This window comes from Salarias fasciatus, chromosome 2 (assembly GCF_902148845.1).
Source record: "Salarias fasciatus chromosome 2, fSalaFa1.1, whole genome shotgun sequence".
NCBI classification, from domain to species: Eukaryota; Metazoa; Chordata; class Actinopteri; order Blenniiformes; family Blenniidae; genus Salarias; species Salarias fasciatus.
In genome coordinates this window covers 10,089,125-10,103,523 of record NC_043746.1, presented here as the reverse complement: position 1 = coordinate 10,103,523, position 14,399 = coordinate 10,089,125, and the positions used below count along the sequence as shown (strand labels likewise).

Sequence of the window (14,399 nt, the reverse complement as noted above, 5' to 3'; positions counted from 1 at the left end):
AACGTCGGCTCTCGGCACCACATCAGTGTCTTCAAACTTTGAGCATGCCGGTGTGTTTTGTGTGAAGTGGACTTTACGCCCCAGACGCTGCTCATTTCCCCGGCCTGGCCGCCGGAGCCCACACCCTGCAGGGTGTCATTTGTGATGCGCGCCAGTGTAAGAGGCGGCTGGGCGTTCGCAGCTATCATCATGCTTACGTCCAGCTCTGATAAGAGGTGCTTAGTGTGACTCACTCCTCCATTCGCCCTACATCCCCTCTGTTTACCTCACTCCACTCGTTACTTGTCGGCGGCGCTGCGTATCCAAGAGCATCCACCTCCGCCGGGTGACACAAGTACCACAAATATCTGTTGCCTGGGACATGTCTCCCTCACACCTAAAGCTCTGCACTTCAAAATTGTAATTAGCAGAAATAATGACAGATCCAGCCGTAGCAGTGCAGCAATTAAGGATTTAACCCAGACACAGGATACATTCCTTTATTCCTTTCCATGTGAGTCACAATTTGTACAAATAATAGGAAGAAATCAATAGAAAAAAGATAAAAAATATAAATGTGTGAATAGAAAAATGCATGTTTTTGTCATAATGCTGCCACTCAGTGGCTGGTTTGAGGCACTTCAGGCATGTGCAGTTTAGTCCGTTTGTGAGGCAGCAGCTCGAGAGGAGAGAAGGATTTTGAGATGAATAGCTCTATTACCTGACTGTGACAAATACATGACTACATGTCAATACCTGCGCGTTATCAGGGTTTACAAATCCCTTTTCTGTCTTTGGGCGGAGAGCGGAGTCAGCGGGCGCCCGGCGACGAGTAGAAGTCGCAGAAGCCGTCCTCGGACAGGTGGCCATACTCGTTGTTGTAGAAGGTCTGACCCGACAGCTGGCTGAAAAAGTTGGGACGGTGCCGGGAGCTGCCGGTGCCACTGATTTGACCCAGGGAATTGTGGGAGGCCGTCAGAGGCTCTGTGCTGCTGCTGCTGCCCATTCGACTGAGGAAGAAACAAAGCAGACAGCCGTCAGTGCTGCTAGTAAACACTGATAGAAGTGTTAAACACTCTGAACACTGTACCACGTCAGTGTTCAACAATATGATGTTCTGACAAGAAACTCTGGTGATATTAGTCAAAAAGATAAAGATTCTATAAGGAATTAGAAGGTAGTTCATCACATTCTCCACCTAAACCGTTCAGACAAACAGAAGGAAATTCATTGAGACTTTCTTGCAATATCACTTTGAGATCGCTCTGATTAATGTTTGACCTTTTTGCCAGCAGCACTTTCAGTAAAAGTGCATATTTGGACTAAATTCAAAGAAATGGAAGGAGACGGAGCGTCAATAAGAATGAGTCATACGTAAAAAGGAGCAACCTGAAAGCAGAGCTTCCCACAGAGTAGAAATAAAAGCAACAATAGCTCAGACTCTCGGCATGAAGTCTCCTTCTACTTTTTCAACCAATCTGGGATCAAGAAAAAACAACATGACATATAAGTGTGTTTTTTAGGCGACAAATCCTCCACATGTAAGTTCTGTTTTACTGCCAACTTTCAGTTTTAATTTGGAAGTATTTACATCTAAATTAAGGGAACGGTGGAACAAATGCAGTTAATTTTATTGTCCCTCAGCTTTAATTGGACAAACTGGTAAAATCAATAATGAAATTGTTATTTTCATTATTTGGCTGTAATTCCTGGACAGTCAGTAACCTGCTGGTGCTCCTCCAGGCCTTTGCTGGTGTTTCCCTTTCAGGTTTGTCTTCTATAAGTTAAATAAATGCTCATCTGATTCAGATCAAACAAGATGTGAACAGTAAAAAAAACAAAAAAAAAAAGTAAACAAAACTGTTGGTTGAATGAAGCAGTGTGGAGCATAATCATGGATCAGTTACCAAGCAGCAGAGAAAGTGTGTTTTCTCTATAAACACCCGCTCCACTACGATCGCTGCAGGCCTCACTCTGACCCTAAAGGTCAGCGCGTTGCTTCACAGGGAGCAATAAATATGCATCAGTCCAAATGTCAGGCAGTGTGAAGAGAGCCGTCCGGGCCCCGGCGCTCCTGCGAGCCACTCCCAGCCTCCACACACACCGCTCCGGATCACAGCTTTCATACGATTAACCTTTTTGAGGCGGCTCCCCTGTGGCTGTGCTCCAGTCTCTCGAATTCCTCCGAGGCCAGAACCATCCCGCTGTCCGTCTGGCTGTCCTGGGAGGAAACACGGTTTGATACCATGTCAATTCAATGTCTTCACTTGACCTCCCAACTATTTTAGGTTATTACAGGAGAGCAAACTTCTCAAAGCCCGGTGCCATTAATAAAAGGTCACCAGCCAGTTCCCATTATCAGAGGCTGATCAGAAGATAAAGAGCTGACCTGCGGAGCTTTCTGCTGATGCATCTCCAGGGGAAACTCTTCAAATGTCTTCACTCTGGGCTGACACGTCTTCGACGGCCCCACAAACGCACAGCCAGCAAAAGGAACGCAGTTATAATACCTGGTCAGGAGGTTATCGAGAGATTATCAGAGCTGTGAGGAATTACCGCTGACAGAGTGAGCAGTAATGAGACAGGAAGTCCAGGAGCCGTGACTCAAACAAAGAGGCGGACGTCATCTTAGACGCATCAATGAAACTATGTAGTGCACACAGTGAAACAAACATCCGGGCAGCTTCTCAAAAGCAAAATAAAAACAAATGTGTCTTACATCCTGAGGAGAATGAGGAAGTACCTTTTGCACTCTAAACACTTCCACAGTTAAAACATCTCCATGAACAGGGTTTTTTTCAATCTTCCCACTATAAAGATTAAGATTCTCTTTGTGCTCCTTCATGCATCTTGTCCTGAAGAGGCTGAAAATATGTAGTTCAGATTATTAACTGGACATCTAAATGAGAAATAGCTGAGCATGAGCGCCACCTGGTGATGAAGTCAGTTGAATTTACAGTAAACATTGCTGCTGTGTTCAACAGGGACCAACAGAACTCACAAAGGTCCTTCATAGCAGGGGGGGGTGTAAAGTGTTAAAGAGTGAATTCCACTTCACAGAGCTTTAAAAACATTGTTTCCTGAACTTCACATGATTCCTAATGTCCTCTGGTACCTTGTGGGCAGCGTGTTGCATGCCAGTCTGAAGTCCTCCTCAGACGCAGGGCGAGAGGAGCCCTGGGAGAAACCATCGTCCTCTGAGGACTGGTTCAGAGCCGCGTCTTCCTTTCCCTCCTGAAGAAAACCGGATCAGTAAGAGTCAGAAACCGCTCACAGACCAAAGCCGAGACATGTCAGGGGTGCTCTTCCTTACAGGCAGACCGTTGTCCTGCAGCAGATCCCCCAGGATCTGGACCAGGGCAGGGAAGGTGGGCCTCTCGGTGGGCTCGCCCTGCCAGCAGGCCAGCATGATGCCATATCTGCCAGCAGAGGGCGCACCGTCACAACAAGACCAGGCCTCAATCAACACACAAATCTCCATTCAGTCTTATTCCCTGTCAGCTGAATGACTGACATGTGAGAAACACTGAATGACTTTTACTGATCTCTGAGTGGGAAATGTAAGGGAGCTGTCCTCACATTTCCGGGGAGGCAGTGTCCGGCGCCCTCATCCTGACGCCATCTTTCAGCCGCTTACAAAAGTCTTCATCGATCTGCACCCCTGGGTAAGGAGATGCCCCTGGAGCAGGACAAAAACACACAAATCGATGCATCAGCTAAAGAGAGATAAACGCTCTGTGTGTGTGTGTGTGTGTGTGTGTGTGTGTGTGTGTGTGTGTGTGTGTGTGTGTGTGTGTGTGTGTGTGTGTGTGTGTGTGTGACAGGGAGGAAGAGTCTCATTGCTTTGATAACCGAACAAAGGATAAACTGTAATTGTTTCTGACAAGAACAGAAATGCATGGGTGCTTTTAAACACTCTTTCTCTGATTGTAAATAAACGAGCGTCTCTGGCTGAGATAAGAATGCACATGCAGATTTTACCGAGAGAAAAGATTTCCCAGAGGAGGACTCCGAACGACCACACATCACTCTGACTGGTGTACACTTTGTCAAAGATGCTCTCCGGAGCCATCCACTTCAAAGGCAGGCGAGCCTGAGGGAGCATTAAAAAAACAGATGGACAATACTCAGCAGTCGTATAAATAGAAATGACACCTGCCAATACATTTTATCATCATGCTGGTGGTCAGAAACAGAAGCACGAAGGTGTTCCTGGTGTTTTGAGGAGTTAATAGAAATGGATAAACAAACCCAGGAGGTGAAGTCTGGGTGCAGTGAGCGTGGGGGTGCCTTACGTTGCCTTTCCTGACGTAGTCGGGATCTTTGTATATGTCTCTGGCCAGGCCGAAGTCACAGATCTTCACAATGTTGCTCTCTGACAGGAGAATGTTCCGGGCTGCCAGGTCTCTGTGGATACACTGAGGATACACACAGCAGCGGGCATGCATCACAACGCTGCAGACAACTGTTTGTGCCTGTGTGTTGTTTGCATGCACTGTTTCCACCTTGTTTTTGTGTGTTATTGTTGTTTTTCACAATGAGAGAAGTGACGACGTGATTTGACTGAATGAACTTGAGCGTTATCAGAACAGTTTCATTTTTGAGTGTGTGTCTGAGCGCTGGGCTTTGTCTGAGACCGGACTGGTTTTGGTGTCATCACCGCACGAGACATCAATCTCAAATCTTCACAGGACTCAATTACATCAGCGCGGCCTGCTTTACGTCTCACTATTCATATTCTCCGGATCTGCGGTTTGCTTTCATTTCTCTTGGCTCGGTTCAAAAGTAGGAACACGTCTTTCCTCCCCTGAAACAATTTGTTCAAACCTCTGAACAATTACGTTGTTGTTTACAGCACGCTGGAATATTCCCTTAAATCCATCAAACTGTGTGTGTTTTCGGCACATGTGTGCTGGAGTCTTCATTTTGTGAAGTTAACCACACACGCATGGTCGGATGATCAAAACTGATGAGCTGATTCTCAGGGAAATTGCTAAACTCCTCGCAATCTTCAGACATTTCAGCCTTTTGGAGCATTCGCATGCAAATTTATACATTCAGGTATTACAAGCTGTAATACGTAAATATCAGTGACATGAAACATCTGAATGTCTTAAATTTACTTAAGTTACTAAGAGCCCTTAGCACTAAAGACACAACAAGATTTCTTTTCTTTCACCGGTTCTTTGTCCAAACACTCGGCAGACTGTACAAGAAATGCGTCAAACTGTGCAACAGGCCAAAGTTTAATAGACTAAAACTCTGAAACACAGCGACTTGGAATGACATCGGGCATTGTGCAATCTTCTTAAAGCACTTTATTAAATTAAATTGCCTTTCAGCAGTTTTGCACTCTCAGATCCTGGTTGCTGTGGTGCCTTCATCGGTCGGGAATCAGAAACATTTTCAGTATGGATTATGATTTTGCCCTTAAATCTCTTCTTGCTGCCTTTTGTTCTTGCTGCGTTGTGGCGTGGTGTTTGATGTTCCTGGCTTTGGCCTGAAGATGGAAATTAGCTCTGGCAATGAACCTGCTGTATCGGAGATGTATAGGTTCATTAATATGTGGTGTCCTTGTTATTAAAAAAGACACAACACAATTTTTTGGTTTGTGTTCATGAAAGAAAGAGTTCAAAAACACAAAAACAATAATTTACATGTATCATAAATATAATAGGTTTACTTGCACTGTTCATCTAATCTATTCTATCTGTATCACTTGGTAAATGTATGTAGTAATGTACATTTTTTTAACACCATTTGCGGCTGTTTCTTTTCGAACCAGCTGAAAATAAACACGTGCAGAATACATTTCACAGGATGCTGCCGTTTTAAATTCAAGCCAAAGGTCTGAACTTAAAATAGCAGAGCGATAAAACCGCAACCCAACAGTTTAGAGCAATTACCAAGGAATCAGGATGCCTAATGAGACGTTAAAGATAAGGTTTAATCTAGTTATTTCTAGCAGTATCAGAGTGACAAGTGGACTTAATTAAACTTCCAGAGGAAGCCTTGTCTCTCCTTTTGGAGGCGATACCTCACACTCCACCGAATTAACATCAGATTAACTTTTTTTTTTTGTTTTTTCAACAGAAGTACACTGAAACTTTTCAATCAGTGCTGCAGATCTTATAGAACATCCCCCATGGTGATAAGACTCGGTTTGTTTTTCTCTCATCTTTAAAGCAGTGATGTCCAAACATCATGGGAAGGTTAAACTCATTCCGCTACCATCCAGATCTGCGCGAAAACACTCCGAACCACTTTATAAAACCACGAAACAATAAATCATTATGACACTGAAAAACCGAGCTATAAATGCCTTTCCATCTTTACATTTGCCTTTTAAATCACACACTGACGCACAAGTCAGGCAGCGGCAAACCTGCTGTGAAAGGTACGAAAGAAAGAGCCAACAGATTGATTGACTACCGGTTCCACCTCTTAAATACAAGCCTTTAAACCTTAAAGCTTTAACGCTAACCTTTAATGACAACTGGACATAATCTATATGCTCGGTGTGACGGTGCAGTGGTGATAACAAACCTTTCTGGAGGCCAGGAACTCCATCCCACGAGCAACTTGGAAACTGTAGCATATCAGATCTTCTATAGTCAGAGGAGTTTTCCATAAGTCATCCACTGTAGAGAGGGAGAGAGAAACAGAGGGGAGGGGGATTTTCACAGAGAGAAAAGCATCTAATCTACATTTTATTGTCTGGAAATGAGGCAGATCACTTACTCTCACGGATGGATAATGACTTACTTTTCTCCACAGCGGGACTCTTGTTAGGCGCGTCGGGCGGCGGACTCTGAGGACCGGTCAGCGGGGAGGAGGAGGACGGGGCGGGCGGCCGACCGGCCCTCGGCTCCATCTGACCCGCTTCGATCATCCGCCTCACCTGGCTCTGGGTTTTCGGAGAGCGATCCTGAGAGGAGAAGTGACTCAATGCAACACCCTTCAAAATCAGTCAAGGAGCAGTTACCAAACGTCTGTGCGGCAGGTCACAGAACTGAGCAGAAAACACCAAAGAAACAAAGTAAAAAACAGAGAAAAGCCTGCGCAAACAGGAAAAGGACGTCATGTGGTGAGAAAAAAGCCTCGCATAAAGGCCAAAACAGGCATTAAATTAGTGATTATTGCTTCATTTTTCTGCAGATCTTAGATACCCTGTATGGGAGGAAGAACTCTCGCTTGGCTCGCAGGAAGTTGGACAGATTTCCGTACTTGCAGTATTCCACAATCACCATCAGCGGACCTGGTGATTACACATTATCACATCTTTATTTCATTTCATCATGACAGCGCCGTTTGACAAAATGAAGCACAGGTTACACTTGATAGAAACCATGCAAATGATTTCTGCTGATTGTCAAGGAATACATTTTTTGGGGCTGTGTGTTTCAGCTTGATTATTTCCTGTCTGAGATTAGCTGCTCGGGCTGCTTTTGCTTAGGATAAACACTTTCAGATGTACAGCAACGTGCTCGATCGGTCAATTCAAAGAATAATTCTTAAAAGGCAGCTGTTTTACTCTTAATTTAATTTGCAGTTAAAGGCATATTGAGCCACAGTGGTTAAAAACTGCTGCAAACGGTTCGTAAAAAGGAATTTAGGAACCCAGAATAAGACAGTAATGATGGGTTATGGTGACAGGACAGCTGACAAATGCAATCATCTTCTTACAGAAACATTTAGGTAAATACATTTTTTTTTCCCAGCTTAAGCTTGTTTCCCAGCATTCAGGATCGCAGCTAAACGTGCCGCGCATGTGGTGGGTGTAACTCCGTCCTCACCATTCGGCTTGGTGCAGGCTCCGATCAGGTTCACCACGTTCAGGTGGTTTCCGATGTGAATCAGGATTTTCAGCTCTGACATCAAGGCTTTGTGCTCGCTGGCTGTAGCCCCGTCTGCAAATCCACAAAGTCACATTAAAACCATGAAAAGCATTAAGAACACGTTGTTCTTTCATACGCACACCTCCTAGTTCGTTCGTAAGTTATTGTCATGACAGCGACTTCTGACAAAAATAGCAAAGCTACTTCATAATACGCTGTGAATAATTAAAAGAGTCAATTGTCTCCTGTAATCAGGCCTCTCTAATTAAAACGCAGACAGCTATATTATTGTAATGCTGCTGTGGCACATTAGCTGAGCTGTCAGCTTCTAACATCTTACATAAAAAGTAATAAGCCAGTTAAAACTCAGCTTTGAGAGTAATTCCACACAGAAATCAGACGGATTAACTTATCTTTCCTCCATTTACTGATATAAAGATGTAATTACAGGGTAGTTATGCATAATTTCAGTTTAAACACACAATTTTTGCTGATGAATTTGTGGTAAGTGTGAAGAGAATCTATCACAATTATAAAATATGCTTGAAAACGTTCGCCCTCACAAAAGGAGCAGCTGGAAGTAATCCCTATTTTCCACATATTAAACATCTGACAGAAATCCAACCTTTTTTTCCCCCATAATTCCACACACACACACACATCACATACAGGTGAAAGCAGATGCCTTCACCTTTGAGCATTTTCACAGCCACGGTGTCCAAATTTTTGCTCTTGGTGACGCCATAGATTGACGCTTCGATGACTTTCCCAAAGGCTCCGTGTCCTAAAACCTTCCCTGTGTGAGAAAAAGAAGAGAAAAAGAGCGAGAGAGATGTATTAAAAAAAATAAACTTGTGTTTACGGATCTACGCTGGGTTCGTTTCCGTCTCCGTGGAATACACAAAGAGGATGGATGCACATGGCATTCCCACAGACAGGAGGGAGGCATTAGAACACGACTGGCAACATTTGGAAAAACAAATGTTGCCCACAAGTTGCCGTGGAGGAACAGATGCTTCTCCTCGGGGTGTTTTTAGAAAAGCTGCTCTGGGATCGAGCGCAGACTCAACACGGGCGCTTTACTTGGCAGCGCTGCGCCCGTGTTGGCGGCGATCCAAACCCATGCCATTATGGATCCTGGAAATGGAAAACTAATTTGGTTTCGTCCGTCCGTCCGTTCACATCTTTCTGTCCGCGCACGCACCTCCCTGTCATCTGCTTCCTGCAGCCTGCGCCCGTCCTGCTCTGGAGCTACTCACCCAGTCGCAGGCGCTCCCTGGAGACTTCCCACTGGGACGAGTCGTAGGGCAGGTAGTCGCACTGCTGGTCCAGCGGCACCTCCCCCGGGTCCATGATGATTGACAGGTAGCCCGTCTTTATGTCTACCGGGTTAACCTGAGGGGCCGCAGACAGAAGGAGCACCGCGAGGTGAGGAGGTGGGAGATCAGCACGGGCCAATTATGCAGCAATACTAGAAAGAAAGTGTCGCACAAAGGCAAAACGCACGAGCGGCGGAAGAAGGAAAGGTTAGAGGGGAGAAGTGCAATAAGGGTATTGTGCAGTGAGGAAGAGATTGCCGTCCAGTCTATCAGTGGTGGGTTTTTCGTTTTTTAAAAAAGAGTAAATGGGAAACGACAAAGAAAAAGGTAGCAGAGCTTTTTGTTGAGCTGAAGGCCTCATCTGTGTTTGACTGGCAGCCATTGGCAGGAGGAGCGAACAAATTCCACAGCGTGAGCTGTGGCGGTCCCGAAGAGAAGACCACATTACCATCTAATTAGCTGGACTGCTTTTTGGCGTTTATGCTCTTGAGCAGAGCCAGCCGAACACAAAGTGGCACCCAAGGCGAGAATCTAAATGAAGCAGCCCCCTTCATCTACGATTTACATACAATCACAATAGATACACACATTTAAATAACATAACTGCAACTATAAACAAAAGTTATAAAACTCATTTATACAACTATATAAAACTATGTAAACAAATAAATTTTGCTTGAGCCAATCTTTTGCATTTTTCTTTAGTCCCTCCTTATTCAATTTTTAGTTTAATTTTGAAAACATTTCTGCAGGACATGAGTCAGCTCCTCCTGATGTTTCCCCATTCACTCAGAATCTGGTAAAATATTCATATTGACACCTTCCTCCATCCGTATCCTTCATCCAGCCTTCTCTGCTATCGTCATGTGTAATAACATTAACAGGGCGTTCGAATCAATGTGAGCTTTTCCATTTTAATAACCTGAAGATGATCAGATAAAGCTGCCTGTGCTACAACAGCCGATGTAATGGCCAAATGACAGATGAATAAACATGTTCTACACCACAATAATTCCAGAAAACATAAAAAAAAGAGACATAATATCCCTCATTTCCTTTTATACTGTTGACCAGAGTCAGTACTGCATTGCAAAGTAAAAGGAATGTAATACACTACTGTTGGCTGTGATTTTTTTAAAACATATAATATAAGTAAGACAGGTAGTTACATTTGCTGAAGATTAAACAGCTGCAGAGCTGCTGTCTCTCTGAAGGATCTGTTAGTTTTCCTCCCTGGTGCCAGCATTAAAGTTACATCCCCAAAATAAACATTATAACTTTTATAAGAGCTGTCTGCATATTAGTAATTTATTCCAGTTGCTTATTTATCCACTGTTTTTTTTTCTTCAAGAGTAAATGTGAAGAAGTCTTCAGACCAACACAATGCTGACAGCTCTGCTAATGTGCAGCAACACTAATGAGATATTCTATGTTTGAGTCGTTTTTACCAAGGAATCACACATTTCATGTCTGAGTCATAAGTAAAGCGACTTTACTACTTTTTGAAGACGTAAGACAACTATATTCAGCTATTTTTGCTTCAAAATTGCAGACAAGCTGAAAATGAAAACTCTCCGGTCATGCTTTTAAAGTCAGCTTAACTGTGAGAGTGGAGAAGGTTGGGATAAAATGTAAGTTTTGTCATGAAATTAGTGAAGAAATAGGAGGGAGACACAAAAATTTGAGAAAAACAAACCATAAAAAAGGACATGGTGAGTGGAAAACGAAAAGCAGCTGGATACTGAGTGTGAGCATGAATAATAGTCCTCACTACAAGGCAGACAGGAGTAATTCTCTCAGAGAATGATAATTACAGACCGTGGGGTCAAAAACACTGACCAGAGGCTGACAGACATGCTGTAAGTCAAAGGTCGCGAAGCTTGGTTCACAGGCTGTTAGTTTCTCTCATAAAACGGACGGTAAAGAGCGGCGCCCTCTGACCCGCTTCACATTGCAGAAGATGAGGATGAGCAAGGCCCAGAAGAAAACAGCGATCACTGCCGTGCCGATGAGGATCACGATCTCCACGCTGGCCTTATCGCTGGAGCCTTGGCAGAACAACAAAAGCAGAAAACAAGAACTTGGAGCTGAAAGGGTTTTTTTTTTTTTTTTTTAAATCCTCATATTAAAGCTTTGGGTTAAATGACAGTTCTGGGCGGACATTAACTCATTTTAGCCGCCGATCCTTCCAGGACTGCCCGCAAATGCACTCAATTATTCATCCTGATTATTAAAACGTCCCAATAGCCTGCGACTCTGAATTAATGCCGGAGAGCGACGCAGAAGCACAAAGGATGCAGCCGCAGTGAAACGCTGCGCGAGGTGAATAATTAAAATTTGAGACCTGCACATTTTACGGGTGACGATGTGGCTTCAGGGGCAACTCTGATTTCAGGCCCGAGTGCACTTGAAAAAACCCGTCATCTGTGTGTTCGCCTGTCTCACCGATGACCCTGACGGCTGCCGAGGAGTGGACGCACCCCCGCTGGTTGCAGGCGGTGCAGGTGTAGAGGCCGGCGTCCTCCTCGGTCACCCGCTGGATACTGAGCGTGCGGTTCGAGTCCTGCAGCTGGATCCCTGCGACGGAAAACACAGGATTAACTCCGACGTGCACAAGGGCACTCCAGCCCCCGCCTGGGCGCTTCTGAGGCAATGATTTTTTTAACTTATCGTCACTCCCTCACCCCTCCCTGCTGTTTCATAATTCAGATCGCTGGGTTTCAATCCCGAGGATCGGTTTATCATTTCGTTTGTGTGGAGCCACATATCCCAGCAGCCTCTTGGAGCGGGGCCCAAGCCTCAGGTGTCACTCAGACCCATATTGACTCATCTCACCCCCTCATCTCCTTTAGATGTTAAGATGCACACTGTGAAAGCTAATGAGCCTTGACCAACAGCCTGCAGGCCTGTGTGAGTGTGTGTGCGTGCACGTGTGTGGGCGCGTGTGGGTGGGCGTACAGCAAACACATAAGTATGCCTGTCACTGGCTGCTTTTGGCATGTTTGTTCACCACTAGTGTATATAGACAGACCTGTGTGTGTGTGTGTGTGTTTGCATATTTGCTTTTAAAGGAGAACTTGATACATGCCTTCAAAAAGTGCAACATCTGCAAAACATTATTTTGTTTAGTTATTTTTTTTTTGCTGTGATGTTCAGTCATTGCCAAGCAGATTTTAATTTATGCTCACTTTCTGAGAAATAATAAACGAGAGATGCAAGTCCGGCCCAGTTAAATCCCAGGGGGGCAAATTTCCTCAAGGACAGCGGCTGCGCTACAGCATATGGCCGCCGCGCTGGCGGGCGGCTGTCTGTGAACCTGAGTAGGTGGATTCATGCTACCTGACATTTGGTGGAGAGGCTGGTTGTCTTTGAACCAGGAGAGGCGGGGCACGGGTCTCCCCTCCGCATCGCACTCCATCCGCAGAGACTCGGTCACATTCACTGTCTGGTTGGTGAGGCTGTGCTTATACCAAGGTGCCTCCAGGGCTGTGAAGTGGGGCGGGGAGATGGGAAGTGGGGGGGGGGGGGGGGGGGGGGGGGGGGGACAAACGCGAAAGAGAGAGCGAAATGGACATTACGACTTGTAATATCAACCCGAGGACTGTAAGCGTACATGATATTTTAGAACGGATCTCAAAGGATTAGGAAAAGGGCAGGAGATAGAAAAAAAAAAAAAAAAAAAAAAAAAAAAAAAAGATCTGGACCTGCATCTGTCCTCCAGGCGTTAATGCAAGGTTACACAGCACAGAACATGAATGAGGCATGAATTCCGGCCCGGAGCGCTGCGGCTCTGGCTGGTGTCACTACATATACAGGAGTATCGACGGTCTGCAAACAGCGGCTTCTCTCTCCATCATGTGTGGATGTGGGTGACGGGCTGCGTGGGAACCGCTCTGTGAGTGTGTGTGTGTGTGTGTATTTTTGGGCTTCTAAACCAGCTCTGGTGTGTGTGTTCCCACTGCTGGAGCCTCTCTCTATAATAAGCGGCGGTTGGAAAGACCGCTGTCTGGGAAGCTTTCGCTCCTCCAATCGCTCACCTTTGACAGAGATGTTCCTGTACAGGCACTGCTTCTCCCCGCTGCGCCTGCTCTGAGCCTCACACACATAATGACCCTCATCTTGCAGCTGTATGGAGTGAATGGCAAAGTCCGCGACCCAGCTGTTGGAGGGCTCCTGGAAGGAGAGCCGGCCGGGGAGCGGGTCGGCGTGGAGGTGCAGGCTCCCGCAGTCCGGCTCCCGAGGCCTGCCCCGCTCGTCCAGCAGGGCCCGGGGGTCGAGGCGGAACCACTGCAGCTGCTGATAGGTGTAATTGTCGGCGCTGCAGCTCAGAGACAGCTTCTCGTGCTCCAGGGGGTTTTCGGAGGGGTGAACGTCCACGCTGAAGCCTTCTGGGATGGCTTTGAAGAAGAGAACCAGAGAGACAGGTGGTTAGGTTCGCCAAACAGCTGTAACTCTTGAAACTTCCACTTGTCTTCACTTCAGCACATTAGATTGACCTTTACTCATTTTGAATAAAAACAATTATCTAAATAAACTAAACAGCATAATCTATCCTTGATATGTGATAAACATTCGATCATTGTTGTCTGCAGTTCAGAGTTGATAAATCAGAAGTTTTTGGCACCACAGCAGCTGAACCAAACCTCATGATAAATTCGGAGTGCTGAGAGTGAGATATGCATCCATTCATCTTCTATACTGCCTCACGGCACTGGAGCCGATCCCAGCTAACTATGAGAGATGGCAGAGCGCATCCTGGACGACTCACACGTCTTTCCCCGGTATATCACTACCCAATCATACTAATTATATATTGATTTTCAACAGTCCTCCACATGTGATCACGTCTTGAGTGAAAATATGTCTTTCTCTCATGTCATCTCCTTTCCCATTCAGCTGCTTTCTGTCCTGAACCTACTCCTGATTAATTTAGCACATGTTTAATGACCTGATACTGATTTTAATTTACACTTAGTTACAGTAAAAGTTGATTAGTCTGAAGGTTTGAGCAAACAGCTTTCATTACTTATGAGCTGTTTCTGCTAAATGAAGCTTCATCTGAATCAATTGAATCTCCATGCAGTTTTTTCTTTTGGTATTTAGGGTCTTTAACAAAGCAGAAAACACAGTGAATTCATGCCCATGCTGCTGGGACAGCTGCTGGTTTGACTGATTTCATTAGCTGAAGGTTGTTGATGGAAATATGTTTCCCTAAATTCACAACTGAAAGTCTAATTTTAGAAGCTAATAAGCCAATTTCAAG

At 45.1% G+C, this 14,399-nt stretch overlaps 1 protein-coding gene across 1 annotated transcript in view; it reads right to left on the bottom strand.

The window, feature by feature from the left end:
* Positions 1 to 577: 577 nt before the first annotated feature.
* Positions 578 to 14,399, bottom strand: part of flt4 (fms related receptor tyrosine kinase 4) — a 54,228-nt gene continuing 40,406 nt past the window's right edge. The window contains exons 13-30 of the mRNA XM_030109340.1: positions 13,174 to 13,533; positions 12,476 to 12,622; positions 11,582 to 11,713; positions 11,078 to 11,184; positions 9,077 to 9,212; positions 8,509 to 8,613; positions 7,776 to 7,889; positions 7,149 to 7,237; positions 6,745 to 6,907; positions 6,526 to 6,620; positions 4,275 to 4,397; positions 3,961 to 4,072; positions 3,559 to 3,658; positions 3,293 to 3,398; positions 3,095 to 3,213; positions 2,369 to 2,489; positions 2,115 to 2,200; positions 578 to 989 (exon numbers count right to left, since the gene is read on the bottom strand). Coding sequence (XP_029965200.1) covers positions 791 to 989; positions 2,115 to 2,200; positions 2,369 to 2,489; positions 3,095 to 3,213; positions 3,293 to 3,398; positions 3,559 to 3,658; positions 3,961 to 4,072; positions 4,275 to 4,397; positions 6,526 to 6,620; positions 6,745 to 6,907; positions 7,149 to 7,237; positions 7,776 to 7,889; positions 8,509 to 8,613; positions 9,077 to 9,212; positions 11,078 to 11,184; positions 11,582 to 11,713; positions 12,476 to 12,622; positions 13,174 to 13,533 — 2,414 coding nt within the window. The 3' untranslated portion in view covers positions 578 to 790. The remainder of the gene's footprint in view (positions 990 to 2,114; positions 2,201 to 2,368; positions 2,490 to 3,094; positions 3,214 to 3,292; positions 3,399 to 3,558; positions 3,659 to 3,960; positions 4,073 to 4,274; positions 4,398 to 6,525; positions 6,621 to 6,744; positions 6,908 to 7,148; positions 7,238 to 7,775; positions 7,890 to 8,508; positions 8,614 to 9,076; positions 9,213 to 11,077; positions 11,185 to 11,581; positions 11,714 to 12,475; positions 12,623 to 13,173; positions 13,534 to 14,399) is intronic.